The following is a 25,700-nucleotide window of genomic DNA, read 5'->3' as shown; positions in this document are numbered from 1 at the left end:
ATTGAACAGGTGGATATAATAAGATTCACGTTGCAACAGCAACTTGTGTCTGTCTCCACCTCGCGCTGGCCTGAGTACTAACTCTAGTCCCATATATTTGAGATCGTTGATGGTATGTTTACACTTGGAGAAATGTCGAGCTACCGACGACTTGACATCTGAATTTCTCACAGCACATTTGTGTTCACTGATTCTTGATTTAAAGGCTCTCGTTGTTTTGCCCACATAAGAAAAATTACAAGGACATTTTAGCAAATACACCAGATTAGACGAATTACACGTAATCCGTCCTTTGACTGGTATATTTTTCCCCGTTTTAGGATGTGCGAAAAATGTATCCTTTTTTTTTTAAACTTACATTTTTATTCAACATTTATGGACATACAACATAACATTTATATTGACATCCATAACAAAACGACATACATATATGGGTACATTCATTAAATTAAAACTAAACACATCATAAAACAACACTGTTAAACAAACCTAAATAATAAAGTAGAAAAAACATAAAACAATTGTCATACCCAACAGAAATAAAAATAGAAAAAACTAACTAAAGCAAAGGTGTCTGACACGAGTTCAGAGACCCTCCTTGAACCTCTTTCCTCCTTTACCCTTCGCCCTCTTGTGTTGCATTTGGTCCCTCCTCTGTGATGTCGTTTTCGTTCCCCTTATAATCCTCCCACTTTCCCCATCTTTCTCCAAATTTCTCTTCCTGTAGCCTCAGCATGTGTGTTATCCTCTCCATATCCTGTATCTCCTCTACTATTCCTACCCATTGTGCTATTGTTGGTGGATCTTCCTTGTACCATAGTCTCGTTATTGCTTTTCTGGCCGATATCAACATTATCTTTATTAAATACTTGTCCCCCCCTTGTATACCCTTGTGCGTCAGGTCCCTTAAGTAAACCACCAGTCCTGTTTGTGGTAACCCGTATCCTAATATTCTGATCATTGCCTCCCCTATCTCCTCCCAATACCCCTTCAGCTTCTGACATCCCCAGAATATGTGTGTGTGATTTGCCCCCTCCTTCCCACACATCCTCCAGCATGTCCTTTGTGTTGGTGCATACTTTCCCTTCAACTCTGGGGTTATAAAGAATCTGATTATGTTTTTCCATCCAAATTCTTTCCATACCCTTGATCCTGTTGTTGAATGCTGTACCTCGCATATGCTACCCCATTCCTTCTCTGTTATTTCTATCTCTAATTCTCTCTCCCATTTCTCCCTTATATAATCGGTTGTGTGTCCCTTTCTGTTCATTATAGCCAGGTACAGTGCTGAAATTACCCTTCCTTTCCCCCCTTCGTATGCCCACACTATCATCTCTATTATTCCATTCTGTTCTTCGTCCTTGTCTCCTATTATTTCTTTATTGTAGTAATCTCTAACCTGTAGATATCTGAAGTGGTCCCTGTTTTCTAGTCCAAATTTCTCCTTACATTTTTGTAGGGTTTGCATTTCCCCCTTCTCTATCATTTTGCATATCGCTGTTGCCCCCCCCCCCCCCCCCCCCCCCTCTCCCACCTTCTGAATCCATGGTCCAACCTCCCTGGCTTGAATCTCTTGTCATGTGCTACCCATCTCAGAACCCCTGACTGTTTCTCCAATTTGTGTGTTTTTACTACTCTGTTTCATATGGTCAAGGTGCACTTGGTGATTGGATGTAACAGTCCCTCTTTTTCTTTGAATAGTTCCCTATCCCCCACCAGAGCCTGTACCTTGTATCCCTCCCCTTCTTTTTCAATGTCTTTCCATCTTGCCTCATATCTGTCGTTACACCAGCACGTCACTGCTCTCAGTTGTGCTGCATAATAATAGTCTTGTAGGCTGGGTACTGCCATCCCTCCCTTTTCCTTTGGTAGTTGTAGTGTTTTATATCTGACCCGTGGTCTTCTCCCCGCCCATATGAACCTCGATATCAGTCTGTCCCACTCCCTGAATTGATTCTGTGGTATTTGTATCGGTAGTGACTGAAACAGGTATAGTAACCTTGATAGTATGTTCATCTTAATGACCTCTATTCTTGAATTGAAGTCCAAGGGCATTACTGTCCATCTCTCTAAGTCTCAGGCATTAAAGCGTTCCGTCTTGGGACGGATATCCGTCCATTTGATTTGGAGATTCCGTCATTTGATTCGGAGTCGTGATTTGATTCCGTCATTTGATTCGCGAGGACCCTAAAGGTAAAAAGAAAATATATATATATATTTTTTCATACAGTCAACATATTCTTAAATAATAGCGCTGCCCAAGGCTGGGCATGCTACAGTCAACATATAGCAAGAGAGAGAGCGAGAGAGAGCTCCCGTTCTACAGTCAATATACAGTGTTATCGCTTTGTAACACTGTACAAATTTCTCCACAACACACATGTACAAGTGGCAGTAAGCAGAAAATCCAGCAAGGGAAGAAGCAGTGTAGAAAACAGGTGGAGTTTTTGCCTAGCAATGGGAATGCTTTGGCTGTACTGTGTAGATAGAAGTACACACTCTAGTGTTGATGTCTTTGTTTACAAGGCTTCAGGTATGGTTGCTCTGCTACAAACACAGTAGAGCAGCTGTGTGCACATCCAACCTGTTTTAGGCAGAGAGAGAGAGAGAGAGAGAGAGAGAGAGGGAGAGAGAGAGAGAGAGAGAGAGAGAGAGAGAGAGAGAGAGAGAGAGAGAGAGAGGGAGAGAGGGAGAGAGAGAGAGAGAGAGGGAGAGAGGGAGAGAGAGAGAGAGAGAGAGAGAGAGAGAGAGAGAGAGAGAGAGAGAGAGAGAGAGAGAGAGAGAGAGAGAGAGAGAGAGAGAGAGAGAGAGAGAGAGAGAGAGAGAGAGAGAGAGAGAGAGAGAGAGAGAGAGAGAGAGAGAGAGAGAGAGAGAGAGAGAGAGAGAGAGAGAGAGAGAGAGAGAGAGAGAGAGAGAGAGAGAGAGACTTTAATAATAACCCGTTTGAGAAATGTGTCAAATCTTATATGCGCTATATTGATGATCTGTTTTTTTTTTTTTTTTTGGTCTGGTTCATCATCTGATCTTTTTGCCTTCCTTGAGTACCTGAACACCTGGAGAAGAACGATGAGGTTTACATTGAAGTTTGATATGCATAATTTACCCTTCCTCGACGTTCTGATCAAGAAAGCCCCTAACACACAGAGGTTTTTAAAAAGGAGACAGACCGTAACTCGTTCTTGCATTATTCCAGTTATCACACCCCAGCCTTGAAGAACAGTCTTCCTTATAGCCAAATACTTCGTTATAAGAGAATATGTGATACTGACGATAGATTTATTGCACAAGCAGAGGTCCTCCGTGGCAGTTTCCACGAAAGAGGCTACAGTGCCGATTTGACACTCAAAGCCCTGAACAAGGGGAGCTCCAGTAGCTCACGTACCGCGAGCGCTATTTCAGCGCCGTGGACAACCGTGCTCGTCACGGATCTGGGGCTTAGCAAGTTCGAATCCCGACTGCAGCCGTGCCTTTCCCAGAGTGTCTTCCCCCCCATCTGAACCCTTTCAGCCTGTTTCTGTCGGTCATCCTTGACCAGTATAAATGTGATAAACACATAAAAGAGCCAGGGGAATGGCCAAAGTTTAAAAACAAAAAGCCCTGAACAAAACCAAACATATCGATAGGGCCACGTTGTTCACCCCCAGAAAGAAAGAAGATAAAACAGACAAAGTATCTTTTGTGTCTACTTACAGCCCTATCACGAGAGACACACAGAGTATTGTCAATAAACATTGGCATATTCTGCAGTGCGACCCTCCTTTTATAGGGACAGCGTTTCAGCATTCGCCTAACTATTTTTATAAGAGACAAGCGAATTTATCTAATCTCCTAGTCAAAACTGATTTGCCCTTAAAGAAACCTTCTCATTTTATGTCCAATATCCCAGATGGGAATTTTCCCTGCCAATCCTGTGTACAGTGCCAGGGCATGATTAAAGATAAATTTTTCGCACATCCTAAAATGGGGAAAAATATACCAGTCAAAGGACGGATTACGTGTAATTCGTGTAATCTGGTGTATTTGCTAAAATGTCCTTGTCATTTTTCTTATGTGGGCAAAAGAACGAGAGCCTTTAAATCAAGAATCAGTGAACACAAATGTGCTGTGAGAAATTCAGATGCAGGCGCACCAACCGACCTGTAGGAGTCGTTGTCCACAACGCCCGATCCCCACCCATCAGTTTCCCACCCCCTAATACGGCCAATGTGTATTAGTACGGACGACCAGCTAAACTGAAAGCAAATGTGGAGCGCTGGGCTCGAACTGACGAGCCCAGCGTCTCCAGCATTTTGTGGCGAGCGCCTTGCCCACTACGCCACGTAGCCGCCCATGTTGCAACGTGAATGTTATTATATCCACCTGTTCAATTGCATCGAACCTAGAGGAATGAATGAAGAGAACGTTTTAACCCATTTCCTCTAACCTCCTTACACCTACAGTGTTATTTCTGGTTTGATTAAAGTTGTTGTTTGTTGCTAAACAAGAGGCATGTTTCACAAGGATGCCCAATGTATAATTTGAAACTATTTAATTAAATATGTAAAGGGGTTCAATTAGCCCTAGAAATTAATGGGCATGTTATAATATCACGTTTCTGGTAATTTTGTTTTGTTTTGTATTGTTTATAATATAGATTGGTGTTAGATATATATATATCTATATATATGTATAATTTATGATTGGACTCTACTTTGATAGGTCATTCCTTTGGTCACATTGCACCGGCACACCTGCGTTGTGATGTCATTTCCTGCCGTGTCATGTCATGTAATTACCTGTCGGGTGTATTTAACTACCATCTTGAATGTATTTCCATTGCTAGCCATATCACTGAAGAAGGACATTGTCCGAAACATGTCTGCTATCTATTCAGGCTGCCATTAAAAACATTGAACCTGAGAGTGCTGGTCCGGCTACCAAGTATATAATATATAATATAAAATGTTAACATTCAACGTTGTGTTTTCCTGAACAAACATGGCACCAAGTAGTAGAATCTGTAGTTCTATGAGTACATGAGAGTGGTACCATTATCGTGGCATCCCTGGTACACGGGGGCGAATTCACAAAGGGATTGCACGGCTTTTTCTGACTCTATGCCGGCAAATAGCTCTGAAACACAGTTTGCTATTCACAAAGCAAGTGCAAAGGGTGAAATACGGTGATAATTGCATTGCCATCGGCATTGCGCGTCTCGTCCGCGCAAACTCTAGGGAATGGCTCACAAACACGGAGCACATAGCACACGCTAATCGCGCGCAGTTAAGGGTGCTATTAGCGCCGCACAATCCATTCTTTGTGAATTCGCCCCACAGAGACACTAGTTATCATCACCTCCTCCTGTCTCCTCCTCACCTCCTCCCGTCTCCCCCCACCCTCTCCCAACAGGAGGAGGAGCTCCAGGAGGTCATCACCAAGATCTCCTCCCAGCGTGCAGAGTTTGAGGAGGCGCGGGCCCAGATGGCCCAGCGCAAGGCCTCCTGCGAGGAGGCGGAGCAGCAGTACAAGCAGCACAAGGACCAGATCAGCACCGTGACAGAGGAGGCCGACCCCATCAAGGTAACCTCCTCTCTAGAGGAGCCAGGGTGTAATGCTGGGAGATGAAATTATATTACATTTATTAAATGTTTTTGTATTCAAGTCGTTGTTTTTTGCTTGGTGCATCTGGCGAGGGCTTGTATGGAACGTGCAAGAATAAAAATTGCCGCCCAAGTGCAGCGGCCAGTTTCAGTTTATTTCAGTTTATTTTCAGTTTATTTAAAAAAAGGACGGTACACATTAATAAACATTTCTGTAAATGTGTCTGTTTCAGCTGGCTAATTTGCAACTGTAGTCCTTTTGGCAAGATGTTTTAAGACCGACCATACACCTAGAACAGAAGCATTAAAAGTAAAACACAGTATTTACAACTAGAGCTGCCGCGGTATTGATGTTTTCCTTACCGCACACATTTGCAAAATATTTCCTACCGCCGCGGTATTACCACACACACACACAAAAAAAAAAAAGTTTGAATGCATTTTTTTTGTAGTCTACTCTTTATATAGCATATAGCCTGCCTCTAGTCTAAATGTCTATCTTTAGAGGATGACTTTGCAGCATGAATATTGTTTGGGATTCGGCATGCACGCATTCGTTATTAAAAGTGAAACACGGATTCGAAATCTCCCCTCTGGTCGTGCGCCGTTCACTTTGTGTCGGTACCCCCCCGACCCTTTCTTCTTCTTATTATTATAACGTTACTACTTATGATTACAAAGGCATTCGATTTGTGGCATTAACGTTAGTATAGTTACACGTTCGTATTTACCGGACCATATCAAGGCAAGCGTTACTCAATTAATATCTAAGTTCCTTTCTTTGCTCAGAGCGTGCCGAGTTGTACCCATTCTGCGGTCTGTTAATAAAGTTTTCAATCAGACAAGTGTATAGAACGAAGGGCTTTTATTATAACATTTCGTTGCAGTAAAATCATTATGCCTCGTTCCCTGAGGAGCGACGGCGTCGGTAATCCACTCGGGTCTCCGGTGGGAGCTAACGTACTATTAGCCGTGTTGTGATGACTGAGATTCAGGAAATAAAAGCACTGCAAGATGCTCCAAGCATGTGACGCGTATCTCTTCTGACCAATCAGTGGTCTGCAGTGTTTCATGTGACTTTTCTGGTACCCAATAGGGTCGCTTGGAATCTCGACAGAGAAGTAGGGTATATCTGCAGAGCCGCAAGCCCAACGAGAGCGTAATAATAATAATAATATAATAAAAAACGCTGCGGTGGGCATGATGTAACAGCGATACCGCGGCAGCTCTATTTACAACACAATCCAACATAATAGTAAAAGCAATAATAAAATACACAATGAACTGATTAAAAGTGATTACATGTTTGATTGGTTAATAACCAGGTCTTGAGTTTTTTTTGTAAAGGTGTGGTAGGTAGCACAGTGTCTTATTTCAGTTGGTAGGATGTTCCAGAACTGAGTGGCTCTGACTGCAAAACAGGACTGACTGAAGGAGTGACAGTTCAGTGTCGCTGTGTGTAATTGGTATACAACTTAGCTCCAAGTGGTATTAAAAAGTCTTAAATGTAACTTGTTGAAACCTGCAGATATCCTGGAAGTGTGTGTGCAACCAGGAGGGATACACAGAAAGACAGCTTTCGACTGCCTTGTGTAAACTGACAAAGTCTAGTAAATAACAGCCCGACATGTCAGATCCATGGACTAGGCGAGCTCGCTCTCCATTGGGTCTGAACGTGGCACATCTAGAACACAAATAGCTTTCTATCCAAAGTAGTCCTCATTTAAGTAAATTTGACTTACCGTGGTGATGCAGTGTCTTGTTACCGTGGTGATGCGGCGGTGTCTTGCTACCGTGGTGATGCGGTGGTGTCTTGTTACCGTGGTGATGCGGTGGTGTCTTGTTACCGTGGTGATGCGGTGTCTTGCTACCGTGGTGATGCGGTGGTGTCTTGTTACCGTGGTGATGCGGTGGTGTCTTGTTACCGTGGTGATGCGGTGTCTTGCTACCGTGGTGATGCGGTGGTGTCTTGTTACTGTGGTGATGCGGTGGTGTCTTGTTACCGTGGTGATGCGGTGTCTTGTTACCGTGGTGATGCGGTGGTGTCTTGTTACCGTGGTCCTTGCTCAAGGACACTTTGACATGCTGCCCGGGAGGAGCGGGAATCGACCGGGAATCACAAGATGAGTTTGCTTCTTCTCTATGGCAGTAAAAGTGTGTCGTTGTATAGTAACCCCGACCCCTTAAAAATAGATTAACCCCAACCCCTTAAAAAGAGAAGAGCGCAAGGCGGCTGGGTGGCGCAGCGGACATTGCGCTCGTCACCAATGCACGAGACACCAGGATCGACTCCGGCTGTCGGCGTTGCCTCCGGCTTGGGTCGGCCGTCATACTAACTCAATTGGCAGAGTTAGCGGGTGGAAGTCGATGGGTGGTAATCTGGACGTTGTAAACAGCGACTCCTACAGGTCGGTTGGGGCGCCTGCACAGCAGAGACAGGAAAATGGCGGGGGTAGTGTGAGCCTCCCACACGTGACACCTCGTCAAATGAGAGTCCGCGCTGGCAGGTGAAAAGATGTGACAGGCTGCCTCCACATGTATCGGAGGGGACATGTGATGCAAGGCTTCTATCCTCCCTACAACCGGCCAGTGGGTGGCACATGCGAGCAACGTTCAAGACAGGGGAGGGGAGAATTGGCACAGCAAAATTGGGATGGGAGAAAAATAGAGAAGAGCGCCCCCTTAACTAAACCCCTCGTGTCTCTGCAGGATGGGCTGTGTACGAGCGACCAGGATGTGGCCAAATGTAAGCACCACAGGAAGCACTACGAGGACAAGCGGAAGGCCCACCTCAGCAGCATCCAGACGCTCATCACCAGCCTGCACAGCAAAGAGGAAGAGCTCACGGTACGCTCGCCAACCGCGTTATTTTTAAACCTAGCCGCATTTTGCGGAGACGCTCTCTGATTGGCCGACGCCTGTTTCTACACTGGTTAAGCTTAGGCACTCTTTCGAAGTTGGTTACGGTTAGAGTTTGTCTTAGAGCAGGGCGATAGAACACCAGCCCTGATTCCAAACTCTAACCTTAACCAACTTCGAAAGAGTCGCCTAAGCTTAACCAGTGATAAACTAGGCGTTAGGTAGTTTGCTGCTGTTAGACCCGGAAATGGGCAAAGACACAGCTTGTCACGCGATTGAGCAAACATGTCAGTGGCCAATCAGAGAGCGTCTCCGCAAAATGCGGCTAGGTTTAAAAATAACGCTCGCCAGCCACGTGCTGTCGCGTCCTGTCGCGTCCTGTCACGTCACGCGGCTGCAGAGTACGGGGATGTTTATTGTTCCTGTTGTCACTGGACTTATGAAACTTAAAGATATAGTCGAGTCACAGATGTTATTAGTTATGTACAGATGTTATTTGTTATGTACAGATGGTATTCGTTATGTACAGATCGTATTAGTCATGTACATATATGATTAGTTATGTACAGATAATATTAGTTATGTACAGATATTATTAGTTATGTACAGATGTTATTAGTTATGTACAGATGTTATTAGTTATGTAGATATTATTATTTATTAGTTATGTATAGATATTAGTTATGTACAGATATTTAACAATCACGGATATTTAACAATGTACAGATGTTATTCGTTATGTACAGATGTTATTTGTTATGTACAGATGTTATTAGTTATGTACATATATTATTAGTTATGTACAGATATTGTTGTGAAGGATCAGATTAAACCGAATATATATATTTATTTATGGATATATATTTAATAGTATTTGTATATCGTTTGATATCCCCTGTATATTCCTTGTACAATATGCACTGAATATCCCTTTAGTCTACTAACAGCCCATAATAGTTTCATTCTACCATTGGACGAGAACCTGGCGCCAGCAGCCAAGCCCCTTGGTTCAAGTTCAATCGTGCCGACCAACATGTCGTTACAAGCCCGGTTCCGCGTAGGAATACGTCTGGCGAAATACGAATGGTACTATTTGTTCACAGCGCATATATATATGGCGCAAGTAAAGTAGAACTTTCTTTTAGTCCATTAGTCCTTTACCCTCCAACCTAGTAACAGACGCGAAGCCTCACCCACGACGCACGTGTGGTGCAGTAAGGCCTACTTGGCCTCAGAATAGGCATTGAGACATCGTGTGGATTAATAGTTGAATTGTCATAGTTTGGCACTATACCGTCGAGTGGGACGTATTTCTATTAAGTTAATAATAGTCTATTATGTATGGTGCATCGTTCGGTTAGAGTTATAAAGTGAGCAGTACCCCCATCGTTCCTGACGTTATCTGGAGTCTTAACCAGGCTGGGCAGACCACGTGTGGTGCTTGCATCCGAGGAGCTCCGGGCCAGGACGAGTGGACCTGTACATTGGATTACTTTACCCGGACGACGGCGAGCCTTCCACGGCTTGGATTATCTACATGCTTTGGGTGCTTTGATTATTCCATGGATAACGGCCAACACTGCTGAGTGTTGGAACTACCCCCGGAGAGGAGTCCAGGTGAGACGGCGCTCTACCCCGAGTGAGGTCGCCTCACGTCTCTTCGTTGTGGACCGGCAGCTACCGTCCACCAGAGGGCCCAGCTGTATTCATCTGCGGACCGAGGTTCTGTGGGCACCGTGTTCAGCACTCTGAATTCTCCCAAGAAATCGTCGGCCAGATGGGATACCGCCAGCGGCTCTCATAACCCCCCCCCTACTGTCTTACAACCAGCGGGACCCCCCCCCTTAGTGTATCCAGCTATAATCATTTAAGTACCATCGCTATAGTTCCCTAAAGAACCAGGTTGTATACTTGCTCCCTGCGTAACCAGAGATTGGACATTCAATGTTGATTTACCTACGAATACTCATTTGCCTTACAAGTGCATTTCAAATCATAAATGTCATTAAGTGAACGTTGTATATACCCTTTGCTATATAAAATATTCGATTTATACATTTGTGTGGACTTCGTTTCATCAGGTGGGAAAGTGTTCATCATATCTATATCATGTACTGGATGGCCAGAAGTTAAAGTACAAGCGGTAGTGGTTTAATAATACCATACTTATCAATACAGTCAGGGAATTGTACCCCTCAGTTACAATTGGTCCTTCGAGCCGGAGGGTAACTAGTGTAATATTAATATAGTGTTATTAATATTGAAATGGCCTATGATGAACACTCCACGAAACGGTCCTCCTAACGTAGAACGCCCGCAGCGCAGACGACAGCCACCTCAGTACTTAGAGGATTACGCTGTCAGTCAACTACCTAGCCTTCGACAAACGGTAAACGCGGTAAAAGTAGAAAGTAAAATTATGTCTGACCTTAACGACCAGGTTTCCCCGACCACAGAGGCCCTAGTGGGTTCTAATGTAACTGACCAAGCTCACGGTGGGGACCAGGAGGGAGCTGACATGCCTTTACCCCCCGCCAATACCGAAGAAGTAGTCCCCGACCAGCCCCGGGAGGAAGACAACCCTACAGAGAGAGAACTCTGCACGGAAGAAGAGGAGGAGAGCGCCAAGGAAATAGAGCTCCAGGACTCCCCAACGAGCGGCTCACCCAGGAGCGGCTCACCTCTACAACCGTCTTCCCCCAGCGAAGCGGAGAGGATGCTACAACAGGCGTTCCTCGTCAGCCTGACAGCCTCTACCGAACGCGATCGACTTCAGGGTGAACGCGATCGACTTCAGGGTGAACGCGATCGACTCCAAGCACAGATGCTTATCGAGCGCGAACAACTCCAAGCGCAGCAACGGAGCGAAGAAGAGCGCATACGCCTGGAGATGAGACGCCTTCAGACGGAAGAGAATATGGCAAGAGACCGGGCCGACGCCCAGCGCGCCGCTGCCGGTGCCCAAAGAGAAGCAGATCTCACCAAGCGCGAAGCCGAGCGCGACAAGTTACAAGCGCAACTAATGGAGCAGCTGATCCTCAAGGCAACACCCTCTCCCTCCGCCAGGGGTTCAAGGAACTCGTCGAGACAACAGTCAAGGGCAGCGTCTCCTAACCGAGCAAGCGACCCTGAACTTGACCAACAGACCAAGCCTATACCCCCCGCAGACCCCCTTCCCAGACCGGTCCAAGCGAGACCCAGCTACAAGGAAGGAGCGGCATATACTGCGGAGAAGCTAAATAAACGACTACAGGATCTAGAGGACCTGATAGAAGAAGAAGAGGGAGAGGAGGAGAACCAAGCCCGACGACAGCACAGTACTCCACCGGACCAGGAGGTCCAGTACAGCCCAGGCTATACCCCCGCGGCGCTGCGCTACAGACCCCCGACTCTATTCACGGGTGAGCACGACGCACGACCAGCCCCGAGGAATAGCACCTGGACCAGCGGGCCATGGTACCCTGTCGGTACCAGCCCACAGAGAGGCGCAAGAGGAGACTCGCCTAGGAGGTCTCTCCCCCAACGCTCGCCGATGTATCAGCCATCCACGGCGTCATACATTGGCACGCCGACGTTTCCAGACTTCACCTATGAGAATCGAGCACAGTACACGGAGCTCCGGATGTGCTTAGAGACAATGATGGTGGATGTCGCTGATGAACGCCACAAGTATGCAATATTACTGAAGCACCTGAAAGTACCGCGAGCGCACAATATAGCGCTAGCCTATGCCACCTCTACGACCCCATACACCGCGGCTCTAGCAGCGCTGGACCAGAGATATGGACGTATATGGGATTACGTAATCCAAGAGATAAGGCATATTGATCGCCTACCCCCAGCAACAGACAATCGCTCATTAGACGACCTGTCAATCAAAGTGCAGTCCCTGGTAGGGATGCTGGGAGCGCAACGGGAAAAGGGCATGCACGAGCTATACGCCAACTCTAACGTCGAGAGGATTTTAGAGAAGCTGCCACCCGCAAGACAAGAGCGTTTTAGGCGGCAGAGAGACCACCGTGATCCTAACGGCCCCGAACCATCCCTCCTTGATCTAGCCGACTTCCTGGCGAGAGAAGTCAGCAGCTTACGACTGGATACGTTCGTGCGGAGCACGCCAAGCTCCAGAGAGGGACCCAGGAGAATAAACGATGGAAGAAGATCGGTGACTGTCATGCACCAATCAGAGTCCGTACCGAGCAGTAAGAGCCACAGTACCCCCTCGAGAAAAGAGAAGTGGAAGATGGTGTGCCCCTACTGTGAGAAAGAACACTGGCTGTCACAATGTGACCTGTTCACAAAGATGAATGCAGAAGAAGTGAGTCAATGGATAAAGTCCAACAGGCGCTGTTACCGATGTGCGCGCAGTCACATGGCAGCCGAATGCCGCCTAAAGAAAAGGTGCAGTCGGTGTGACGGAGCCCATCTAGATGTATTACACGACAGTAACAGAAGAAGGCCTGCACCTGCACCATCGAGCGGCACCAAGGCAAGTGTCATGTATATTGACCCCGCCAGCAGCAGCGGCGCCCAAGTGCTCTTAAAGGTAGTCCGTGTGACATTGAGCTACCAAGATAAAGTCATGGACACTTACGCCGTCCTTGATGACGGGTCAGAGAAGACCCTTCTGCTCGCGTCCGCTGCGGCCCAGCTGGGACTGCGGGGGAGCGAGAACCAAATGATGATTCGGACAATAAGAAGAGATTTAAAGACGATAAAGGGCGAGAATGTCTCCTTCACTATCGCAGCAAGCGGGCAGCCAGAGCGACGGTATAGGATTACAAATGCTTTCACCAGCCAAGAAATAGGACTATCGCAGTACACCTACCCCATCGCCAAGCTGATGGATAAATATGTGCACCTGCGTCAACTACCTATCCCGCTCATAGACGGCGCCACCCCGACCCTGCTGATAGGCTCCGACCATGCAGACCTCATCGTCCCGATTGACCGGGTCCATACAGGACCCCGAGGCTGTCCTGCAGCAGTCGAGACCCGCTTAGGGTGGACACTACAAGGCCCCCTCGCTAAATCTCTCAACCGAACAGCAGCCACTAGCTGCCTCCACTCCAGAACGACAAGAAGACACCACTCTCCTGCAGCATGTCGAGAGGCTATGGACACTAGAGACAATGCCCTTTAAGAACGAAAAGAAAGATATTCGTTCTAAAGAAGACATTTACGCCATCAACCTACTCAAGCAAGGGACAAAGAGAGTCACAGTCGGCGGAGTGATGAGATACGCAACTCCACTCCTGAGGCGAGAGGGAATGCCCACCTTTCACGCAAAGAAAGACGCCACGGAGCGGTATCTATTGAACACAGAGCGGCGCCTAGCCAAAGACCCCGCTCAAGAGTGTGTACCGCGCTGAGATTGAGAAGCTAATCACAGCGGGACACGTGACAAAGATTGACATTAAAGAGGCCGATCAGACGACCGAATCATGGTACGTGCCGCACCACAAGGTCCACCACAACGGCAAGGATCGCATTGTGTTTAACTGCAGCTACCAGATCGGATCCCAAAATCTGAATAAAGAGCTCTTGCCCGGCCCCACACTCGGCCCCTCTCTACTAGGCGTGCTACTACGCTTCCGCCAGGACAAGGTGGCTATCAGCGGGGATATCAAAGGGATGTTCCTGCAGGTGAGACTAGTGGAGGAGGACAAGCCCCTGCTGCGGTTCCTATGGAGAGAGAGGATCGGAGATGAGAACCCAGCCATCTACCATTGGGAAGTACTCCCCTTCGGAACCACATGCAGCCCGTGCTGTGCTACATTTGCACTACAGAAACACGTCGCAGAGGACCCAGCAGCAGATGAAGAGGTCCGACACAGTGTGAAGAACAGTTTCTACGTGGACAACTGTTTACAAAGCGTTTCGACTCAAGAAGAAGCCGAGGCTCTCCTAATCAAGCTACGCGCCTCCCTGATCAAAGGCGGCTTTGATCTCAGGCAGTGGGCCAGCAGTGACCCGCACGTATTGCGCAGCCTCTCCCCCGCGGACAAGGCTGCCAGCAGCGAGACCTGGATGGCGACAATCCCAGGAGAAGCCCAAGAAATGACACTAGGACTAGTCTGGCGCTTCAAAACAGACTCGCTCCACTATAGACACAAACCCCTGACCACGGAGCAGGGAAGGTCGACGGCGATACCGACCACCAGACGGAGTGTGTACAGAACACTCGCCAGACAATATGACCCGTTGGGATGTATTCTACCTTACACCACCAGGGCAAAGATGATTGTACGAGCACTATGGGACAAGGACCAGGGCTGGGACGACCCAATACCCGCACACCTTGCCTCCACATGGAGAGAGTGGGAGACGGAGCTCCGCTCACTCCCAGGCGTTAATATACGCCGCAGCTACTTCCCATCCACAGTGAGGCCAGAGACATGCAAGATGGATCTACACGTCTTCAGTGACGCCTCCGAAGTAGCCTATGGATCGGTGGCCTACTTGCGTGCCCAAGAGAAGGGAGGAGAGATACACACTGCTTTCATCCTGGCTCGCTCAAGAATAGCCCCACGAAAGCAACAATCTATCCCGCGTCTAGAGCTCTGCGCAGCCCTAGCAGGAGCGCATCTAGCCACGTTAATCCAACGTGAACTCACCATTCCGGTGCACAGAACAATCTTGTGGTCAGATTCCACGACAGTACTCACATGGATCAAGTCTGATTCATGCAGATACAAAGTCTTCGTGGGAGTCAGAGTCACCGAGATTCAAGAGTTAACAGAAGCAGCGAGCTGGCGGTATGTGGACACCAAACACAACCCAGCTGACGTCATCACCCGGGGAATGTCCCTGGATGACCTCACCCGTCGCAACATCTACAGTGACGGACCAGAATTCCTCAAGCTCCCGGAAGAAGAGTGGCCTATGCCCACCCCACGGGAAGCAAGTGAAGAGGAGGCTGAGAACAAGAAACCTATGTTCTGTGGACTGAGCACAGTCGCCTCCACAGACCCCAACATAGATGACTGCATTACCCTACAGAGTGCGCAGCTAAAGACATTCCTGTGGCACCACCCAGAGATTCAGTCCACTGCCGACATTTCAGCAGCTGACTACGAAGAAGCAGAACTTCTTCTACTACAACGAGCCCAGAGAGACTCGTTCCCCGACGAGCTAGACTGTCTACAGGGAGGAAAGCCCGTCCCATCAGACAGCAGACTGCTCCACCTGGCACCCGAGAGCGACGCCCATAATCTCATCAGAGTGGGTGGTCGTCTGCGGAGAGCCCCCGATCTACCGGATGACGTTAAGTACCCGATAGTCTTGAACAGCCGACACAAGGTCACAGAGCTGATCATAAAGAAATACGACGAGGATGTACACCACGCAGGAGCAGAGAGAGTCTTCGCGGAGATCAGACGTCGCTATTGGATACTTCAAGGAAGAGAAGCGGTGCGACGCTTCCAGCGAACCTGTCTAGACTGCCGAAAGTGGCGCGCGCAGCCCAGCATACCCCGGATGGCTGACCTACCCCCCTGTCGCCTCCGACTCGGCGACAAGCCATTCCACTCCACAGGCATGGACTGTTTTGGCCCGTTGTATATAAAGAAAGGAAGAGGAACCGAGAAGCGGTGGGGTATTGTATTCAAATGCATGATCACCAGAGCGATACATATCGAACTCCTTCCGACCATGAGCACAGACTCATTCCTTATGGCCTTCCGAAGATTCACATCACGGAAAGGAAAACCGTCTACATTGTTGTCTGATCACGGGACAAACTTCAAAGGCGGAGAAAGAGAGCTGAGAGAGAGCTTCCAAGCTATGGGCCCAGAACTTAAGACCCACCTCGCTCCATCCCATATTGACTTCCAGTTTAATCCCCCGAACGCACCCCACTTCGGTGGAACCTGGGAACGAGAAGTACGTTCTATAAAGACAGCCCTGTACGCCGTGCTTGGGGCCCAGACTGTGGCGGAATAAGTCCTAATGACAGTCCTCACGGAGATCGAGGGAGTATTGAACTCCAAGCCCCTCGGCTACGTCTCCAGTGATGTAGCAGATGTCGACCCAGTCACCCCCAACACACTCTTAATGGGGCGGCTGGATCCCGCGCTACCCCAGACAATGTACAGGCCTGAAGAAGCGAACGGCCGAAGAATGTGGAGGTACAGTCAAGTACTAGCTGACAAGTTTTGGAACAGCTTCCTACTCCACTACCTACCGTCTCTACAGACCCGCCAGAAGTGGGTAAAAGAGAGAGACAATTTGACAGAAGGAACAGTCGTCATGATTATCGACCAGTCACTACCCAGAGCTATGTGGCCGGCTGGCCGCGTAAGCAAAGTGATCACCGGTGCCGATGGCAAGGTCCGAGCAGCTGAAGTGCTCGTCCAAGGGCGAACATACACACGACCCGTGGCGAGGCTAATAGAACTGCCCAGACTCCCAGACACTATCGATGACGACCATGACCCCATGACTTTGTGAGTTGACTGACCCTTACAGCGGACCTTGAGTGGTAGACAGTGCGGTTAATCTGTCTCTGCTTAGCTAATTAGGTGGGACTAATTAGGGGGCGGCTGTTGTGAAGGATCAGATTAAACCGAATATATATATTTATTTATGGATATATATTTAATAGTATTTGTATATCGTTTGATATCCCCTGTATATTCCTTGTACAATATGCACTGAATATCCCTTTAGTCTACTAACAGCCCATAATAGTTTCATTCTACCATTGGACGAGAACCTGGCGCCAGCAGCCAAGCCCCTTGGTTCAAGTTCAATCGTGCCGACCAACATGTCGTTACAAGCCCGGTTCCGCGTAGGAATACGTCTGGCGAAATACGAATGGTACTATTTGTTCACAGCGCATATATATATGGCGCAAGTAAAGTAGAACTTTCTTTTAGTCCATTAGTCCTTTACCCTCCAACCTAGTAACAGACGCGAAGCCTCACCCACGACGCACGTGTGGTGCAGTAAGGCCTACTTGGCCTCAGAATAGGCATTGAGACATCGTGTGGATTAATAGTTGAATTGTCATAGTTTGGCACTATACCGTCGAGTGGGACGTATTTCTATTAAGTTAATAATAGTCTATTATGTATGGTGCATCGTTCGGTTAGAGTTATAAAGTGAGCAGTACCCCCATCGTTCCTGACGTTATCTGGAGTCTTAACCAGGCTGGGCAGACCACGTGTGGTGCTTGCATCCGAGGAGCTCCGGGCCAGGACGAGTGGACCTGTACATTGGATTACTTTACCCGGACGACGGCGAGCCTTCCACGGCTTGGATTATCTACATGCTTTGGGTGCTTTGATTATTCCATGGATAACGGCCAACACTGCTGAGTGTTGGAACTACCCCCGGAGAGGAGTCCAGGTGAGACGGCGCTCTACCCCGAGTGAGGTCGCCTCACGTCTCTTCGTTGTGGACCGGCAGCTACCGTCCACCAGAGGGCCCAGCTGTATTCATCTGCGGACCGAGGTTCTGTGGGCACCGTGTTCAGCACTCTGAATTCTCCCAAGAAATCGTCGGCCAGATGGGATACCGCCAGCGGCTCTCATAACCCCCCCCCTACTGTCTTACAACCAGCGGGACCCCCCCCCCCTTAGTGTATCCAGCTATAATCATTTAAGTACCATCGCTATAGTTCCCTAAAGAACCAGGTTGTATACTTGCTCCCTGCGTAACCAGAGATTGGACATTCAATGTTGATTTACCTACGAATACTCATTTGCCTTACAAGTGCATTTCAAATCATAAATGTCATTAAGTGAACGTTGTATATACCCTTTGCTATATAAAATATTCGATTTATACATTTGTGTGGACTTCGTTTCATCAGGTGGGAAAGTGTTCATCATATCTATATCATGTACTGGATGGCCAGAAGTTAAAGTACAAGCGGTAGTGGTTTAATAATACCATACTTATCAATACAGTCAGGGAATTGTACCCCTCAGTTACAGATATTATTACCGGTAGTTGTGTTCAGTATTGACAGAAAGCTTGCAGAAGTGGGGTTTTTTTAGCTCCGAGGACGATAACCATAGAAGGAAATGTAATTTAATAAGCATCAGTATGTAGGACGACTTTAAAGCAGATGTGTCTTTCAGTATGTGGTGTAAGACTGTGGAATTATCCACAGAATGATTTAAAGAGTTGTACAAATATCTTTCAGTTCAAGAAAATCTATAAAAAAAGAACAATTGGACTTTATAAAGTTGAGGGGTAACAGATTTCCGTATTCCTTTTATTTTATTTATTTTTTGTAAATTTTGATTGTTAAATATGTGTAATTGACAGACCATCTAATCCTATAGTTTATTGTTTTGAGTCAAGGGCTAAATAATATCTTCTCCCTGCTCCTTTTCACTCACGGAATGTGCAAATTGAGAGGCGGAAAAAATTACAAGAATGTGTGGGAAAAGAATTGTTCTTGGACTGTTGAAGATGTTGGTCTGTCTGAAATGTCTCTCTCTGGGTGACATCAGATGACCATCGCCAAGGCCACGGAGATCTGTCCAGAGAGGGTGGAGGTGTCTCGGACGGCCAGGAGTCTGGACACCGAGATCAGCCGTCTGAAGGCCAAGATCGCTACCCAGCACGAGCAGCAAGGGGACCCCGAGGAGATCACCAGGTATGTGACCTTTGACCCGTCTGGGGTGCTATGGATTATGACAAAATGCTCCTAACTCTGGGCCCAAGGCCTCTGTGTCCCGGAGGACTGAGGATCTAATTGAATCACTTTCAGGTCTAGTCAAGATAGTAGTTTAAACAAGATATAGAATATTCTGGAGAATAGGACACGCATATGTCTCACACCCACAGTCTGATGCCAGGTGGGTCTGGACAGTGTGTGATCATTTGGAAGGTAGGGATGTGCATCTCCATCACTGAGGCCGATGCGATGCGCATCTCGATACGGTGCCAACTACGATACATTAACGATACATTTGAAGCACCGGGCGATGCGATGCGATACGATTCACCCCTGTGTTCGATACGATTCGATACGATTTGATTCAACATAATCTGATTCGGGGCGATACGATGCGATTCAACACGATGCAAAATAATGATACAATTTTATGGTATGACAGAGGATTTGGTTGTATTCCTTATACAGCTTATATTATTATTAAAAATCAATCTACTGTAAGACAATTTATATAAAAACTATTGGATGCCTAAGACTTTTGCACAGTACTGTGTTTTCTATCCACTTTAGCTAAAAACTCACACACACAATGTATATATACACACTACTGTGAGACAATATAGCTTATAGCAGACTTAATGATTTTATAATATTTCAGATAATGAAATTTAAGAGAGAGAGAGAGCACTGTGATGCGGCTCTTGCCTTCTGTAGTAGCAGAGATAGTATCTGCTGTGTGTAGTGCACTCACTGCTGACAGAAGTGGATGAGAGGAAATTATATGAATGAATCGGTTTTGACCGATGCAAAGACGCTACAACAAGATGCATCGCGAGTTCAACTTGAATTCTAGCCGATGCGCACTTATTCCACCGGTGCACTCGCATCGTGAAAGTTTATGCCGGTGCACCGATGCGAATCGGTGAATCTTAACATCACTATTGAAAGGTGGTTTTAGAGGAAGAACCCTGTTTATTTTTGGTGACCCCATTTCAAACCGTAGTTAAACTTGAAAGGCAACTGAGGTTTCCATAATTTACAGTCACGTCGTTGAGTGTACACTACATACAGAGTTAGGTGGAAAAAGGCATGTAAAATCACACAGAATATAAAATAACAATAAGACAAGTATGGATAACAAATCAATTAAAACATGTACAACTTGATTGACAAATGTTGGTTTTAAACTGCAACGGATGGGAGAATCTCAAGCTTTAAGGACTGTTGGAGTTCATTCCATGACCTAGAGGGGCATAAAATAGCAAAATGCAGATTTACCCTGTTCAGAGCAAACTCTGGGGACCTTAAGGACAGAAAAATCGGGATTTATCAACCGTGCGTACACGGGTCCTACGCACACTCTGTGTTGATAAATACCATTGTTCTTACCGTCTATGCTCGTGCATGATTATCCATATATGGTTATGAAACACGTCCCCCATGGGATGTGAAATAATGGACTAAGCCGAGCGAACTATGAGAAACTTCACTGAGAGCGCAATTGATCACGGAGGTCTAACCAACAAATTGAACGTATACAGCATTTCCCATTGTGAACAATCTTATTTGGAAACATGACACACAGAATAATAGTATTTAGCATTTTATTTTAAACAATATTTAATCGTATGATTTTAGAGAATAAATAAATCCAATGAAGTTGTCAAGTTCACAGACAACTCCGCTGAGGAGGAGGGAGCGTGTAGACTATCTACGGTGCCAAGGATGTTGACTGACCCAGTCCTGCTACAGAACCAGCACATTGACAGAAATAAATGACAAGCTGACCCGACATTAAGCACTGTAATGACTGAAATTAAATCAATTTCAGCAGGCCAACTCTGCGCTCTATATCTATTGTGCGCTTGTGAGCCTGTGGTTTTGGTCAGAGTCATTATGGCTTGGATAACCCTGATCTGCATTTAAGTGATGTTTTAATTATAGATACCCCAGTAATAACATTACAATTGAATTAAATACAATTAGGCCTGAATGAGTCGTGTTCCTCCCAGCCACCGGCAACGACATAATCAACCAAGATGCGCATAGCAGATTATCTGTACATTGACCGAGTGGAATCCCGTTCACATACCGTAATTCCTCTAATAGTGACCGGTATTCAAATACAAGCCGGGTCTCTATTAATGGCCGGATGCGCTGTTGAGCTAAGCAATTATAAGCCGACCTCCTAATACAAGCCGGGTTACTAATATACTGAGCTGCATACTGAGCTAGTTACTTGATTTCACTTTGAAAACATTGAAATGACCAGTGACCACCTGTAATTGCACTGTTTACTATTTCATACAGTACTTGGTTTCAATAAATGAACCCAGTACATTTTACTGGGTTCAAACTGACACAAAATGTTGATTTATTCATTATGATCTGTTTGAAAATTTTAAATATAGGCCTCTCTCTTATACATGCCTCCTCCTAATACAAGCCTGGTACCCGCTACAGTTGAAACAAATACAAGCCGGGGTTACTATTAGAGGAATTACGGTAACTGGATTTGTTTATTGATGGAGCTTTGAAAGCTACATGGGTACAGTCTATTGCTCCGATGATGTTGGGTAACCTGGCGTAAAATTCTCTCTTGGCCTCCTGTTATTGATATATGGATTTTGTATGTAGTTGGGGATTGGGGAAATTACGACATTCAACACTGCGTTTTTCTCCTGAACACTCCAATTTGGGTCCCAAATTGCTGTACAAATCAAGGAGAATGTGTCTCGGGTAGCGGACTCTACTTAATATTATTATGTTCTCTCTCTGCAAATAGACATGCCCTATATCTCTGAAAACATCTGAGCGCACACCGCGAGAAGTATTCCTATAATAACGCTATGAACCAGGCTGAATTCATTCGGAAATACCTATTCCAAATGCTATTTATAGGGTTTGACAATAATTACACATGTCGCTATTTTACAATTAACTACCAATGAATTACGGGTCATACAGAACACGTCAGTGTTGAAAGTTTCACTATAATGCATGAAACTGATGAAAGCATATTCCGTCCGTCTGCAGTCTTCATAGTCTACCGCTGGGCACAATGTACACACGGTCTGAGCTGTGCGTAGATATACGCACAATCTCAAGCACACGTTCACAATTTGCTTAGAAATGATCGTACGCACGGTTTATGCACATATCTGTGCGTACGCACCATTGATAAATGAGGGCCCAGGACTGATGAGAAAATTGCTTCGAGAACTCTCTTCCTACTAATCAAAGGAAAACTGACCTTTCTCCCGTGAGCGAAAAGGAGCAGGGAGAAGAGAACAAATGTCTGTCGCTACCATTAGGCCAAACTTTAAATGTTCAAATGAGTGTAAGAAAGAATAAAAAAAACATCAAAAATCTGCGCTTCTTCTCTGAATTCAAAAAGGCGATTTAATACTCTCCCTCGAGATTGCCACCTCACTTCAGTGTGGTATAGCAGCTGGTTATGCGCACAGCCCATTTCATCGCGGCCAACCGGCACCGCTTCTGACAACTAACCTATCCATTGCGAGTCCAGGTTACACACAAAAGACCAGACGCGGCCTCCGTGATTATAAATGCGCAGGATGTTGTAGTGAGATGTGTATTGGAATACTGCGTCGGCCTCCGTTGACGAAGAGGCGAGACGTGGCAACACAGCTGCCAGGTGCAGAACTATCCCAGTTGGGCTTGTTGGTTTTTCTCTTGATTATTTTTGTTGTTGCCAATGACCCCCACTGTCACCTATACCCACGACCCCCACTTTGGGTCGCAACCCGTAGTTTGAGAACCGCCGAGTTAGGGGTCAAGTGTCTCGCTCAAGGACACTTCGACACGCTGGGAGGCGCGGGAACCTCCCGGATTATCGGACGACTGCTCTACCTCCCGGGGGGCGAGCCACTGTCGCCTCCGTGTAAAAAAGCTGTTGTCTCCCATATCTTACCCTGCCTACTCTCTCTGTCTGTTCCCCGACTGACCAGGCAGTACCACGAGGCCATGGAGAGCTATAAGAACGTGTTCCAACACCGGAGGAGCCTCTTGAGGTTCATCACGAGCCTGGAGGGCATCTTGGAGGACAGACACAGGGCCTATAATGACCTCCGGAAGTAAGTGGAGGAGAGAGAGACACAGGGCCTATAATGACCTCCGGAAGTAAGTGGAGGAGAGAGACACAGGGCCTATAATGACCTCCGGAAGTAAGTGGAGGAGAGAGAGACACAGGGCCTATAATGACCTCCGGAAGTAAGTGGAGGAGAGAGAGACACAGGGCCTATAATGACCTCCGGAAGTAAGTGGAGGAGAGAGAGAGAGACACAGGGCCTATAATGACCTCCGGAAGTAAGTGGAGGAGAGAGAGACACAGGGCCTATAATGACCTCAGTAAGTGGAGGAGAGAGAGACACAGGGCCTATAATGACCTCAGTAAGTGGAGGAGAGAGAGACACAGGGCCTATAATGACCTCAGTAAGTGCAGGAGAGAGAGACACAGGGCCTATAGTGAGCTCAGTAAGTGCAGGAGAGAGAGACACAGGGCCTATAATGACCTCAGTAAGTGGAGGAGAGAGAGACACAGGGCCTATAATGACCTCAGTAAGTGCAGGAGAGAGAGACACAGGGCCTATAGTGAGCTCAGTAAGTGCAGGAGAGAGAGACACGGGGCCTATAATGACCTCAGTAAGTGCAGGAGAGAGAGAGACACAGGGCCTATAATGACCTCAGTAAGTGCAGGAGAGAGAGACACAGGGCCTATAATGACCTCAGTAAGTGCAGGAGAGAGACACAGGGCCTATAATGAGCTCAGTAAGTGCAGGAGAGAGAGACACAGGGCCTATAATGAGCTCAGTAAGTGCAGGAGAGAGAGACACAGGGCCTATAATGACCTCAGTAAGTGGAGGAGAGAGAGACACAGGGCCTATAATGAGCTCAGTAAGTGCAGGAGAGAGAGACACAGGGCCTATAATGACCTCAGTAAGTGCAGGAGAGAGACACAGGGCCTATAATGACCTCAGTAAGTGCAGGAGAGAGAGACACAGGGCCTATAATGACCTCAGTAAGTGCAGGAGAGAGAGACACAGGGCCTATAATGAGCTCAGTAAGTGGAGGAGAGAGAGACACAGGGCCTATAATGACCTCAGTAAGTGGAGGAGAGAGAGACACAGGGCCTATAATGAGCTCAGTAAGTGGAGGAGAGAGAGACTGAGCCTATAATGACCTCAGTAAGTGGAGGAGAGAGAGACACAGGGCCTATAATGACCTCAGTAAGTGGAGGAGAGAGAGACAGGGCCTATAATGACCTCAGTAAGTGCAGGAGAGAGAGACACAGGGCCTATAATGACCTCAGTAAGTGCAGGAGAGAGAGACACAGGGCCTATAATGAGCTCAGTAAGTGCAGGAGAGAGAGACACAGGGCCTATAATGACCTCAGTAAGTGGAGGAGAGAGAGACACAGGGCCTATAATGAGCTCAGTAAGTGGAGGAGAGAGAGACACAGGGCCTATAATGACCTCAGTAAGTGCAGGAGAGAGAGACACAGGGCCTATAATGACCTCAGTAAGTGCAGGAGAGAGACACAGGGCCTATAATGACCTCAGTAAGTGGAGGAGAGAGACACAGGGCCTATAATGAGCTCAATAATAATAATACAATTATTATTATTATTATTATTATTATAAAATAATAATGGGGTAAGTGGTGGTCCACGCGTCAGTGCCTTGAACACCAGTGTTTCCCACACATACGTACAGATGTATTTGTGGCGGGCAGCAACCACAATATCTAACGGGCCCACCACAAATACATCTATTATACTCAAACAGTGATACGTTTATTTTTCTCATATTTCTCAGTATTATATTTGGCTCCTAGTGGTCTTAAAAAGGTCTTAAAAATGTTAAATGTAACTTGTTGAAACCTGCATATACCCTGTTAAAGCATCCAATGAACTGCATGGTTGTCCTTCCCTACTCTAGTCAAACCTCTCCCTCCCCTCTCTCTCCCTTCCTCACCCTCTCTCTCTCTCTCTCTCTCTCTCTCCCTCTCTCTCTTCCCCCTATCTCTCCCCTCTCTCCCTCTTTCTCTCACTCTCCCTTCCTCACCTCTTTCTCTCCTCGTTCTTTCTCTCTCCCTCACCCTCTCCCTTACCCCTCTCTCCCTCCCTCACTCTCTCTCCCTCACCCCTCTCTCTCCCTCTCTCACCATTTCTCTCTCTCCCTCAACCATCCTCTCTCCCTCTCTCCCTCTCTCGCCCTTTCTCTCTCCCTCTCCCCCCTCTCTCTCCCCCCTTTCTCTTCTCTCCCTCTCTCACTCTCTCCCCTCCCCCCATCTCCCTCTCTCTCTCACCCTCCCCCCCCCCCCTCTCTCTCTGGTTTCTGTCTGTCCGTTGCAAGTACTATTTTGACAACATGTTGGCTCAGAGAGCTTCTCCGGGAGCATGATCTTCGACCACAAGGAGGAAGCGCTCTCCATCTCCGTAAGGACTCCTCCCGACTGGACCGCAGCGTGATTTAAAACAAGCACACCTGTTGAACAGTCTTCAACCTCCCTAGACCGGGAAGTGGGGGCAAATGCGCGCAACGACCAGAAGGGGGGGGGGGGGGGGGGGGGGGGGGGGGGGGGGCAATTGGCAAACGACTAAATTG

At 47.0% G+C, this 25,700-nt stretch overlaps 1 protein-coding gene across 1 annotated transcript in view; it reads left to right on the top strand.

Moving 5' to 3' along the window:
• The window catches only part of LOC311235096 (structural maintenance of chromosomes protein 6-like), a 98,996-nt gene that overhangs the window by 46,178 nt on the left and 27,118 nt on the right, over positions 1-25,700 (top strand). The window contains 6 exon segments of the mRNA XM_084322444.1: positions 5,389-5,559; positions 8,289-8,426; positions 18,905-19,050; positions 23,043-23,170; positions 25,429-25,476; positions 25,479-25,531. Coding sequence (XP_084178570.1) covers positions 5,389-5,559; positions 8,289-8,426; positions 18,905-19,050; positions 23,043-23,170; positions 25,429-25,476; positions 25,479-25,531 — 684 coding nt within the window.

This window comes from Notolepis coatsorum (genome assembly GCF_963971535.1).
Source record: "Notolepis coatsorum genome assembly, chromosome: 10".
Taxonomy (NCBI): domain Eukaryota; kingdom Metazoa; phylum Chordata; class Actinopteri; order Aulopiformes; family Paralepididae; genus Notolepis; species Notolepis coatsorum.
Note: the sequence above shows the minus strand (reverse complement) of the source record. Positions and strands in the feature narration are given on the sequence as shown.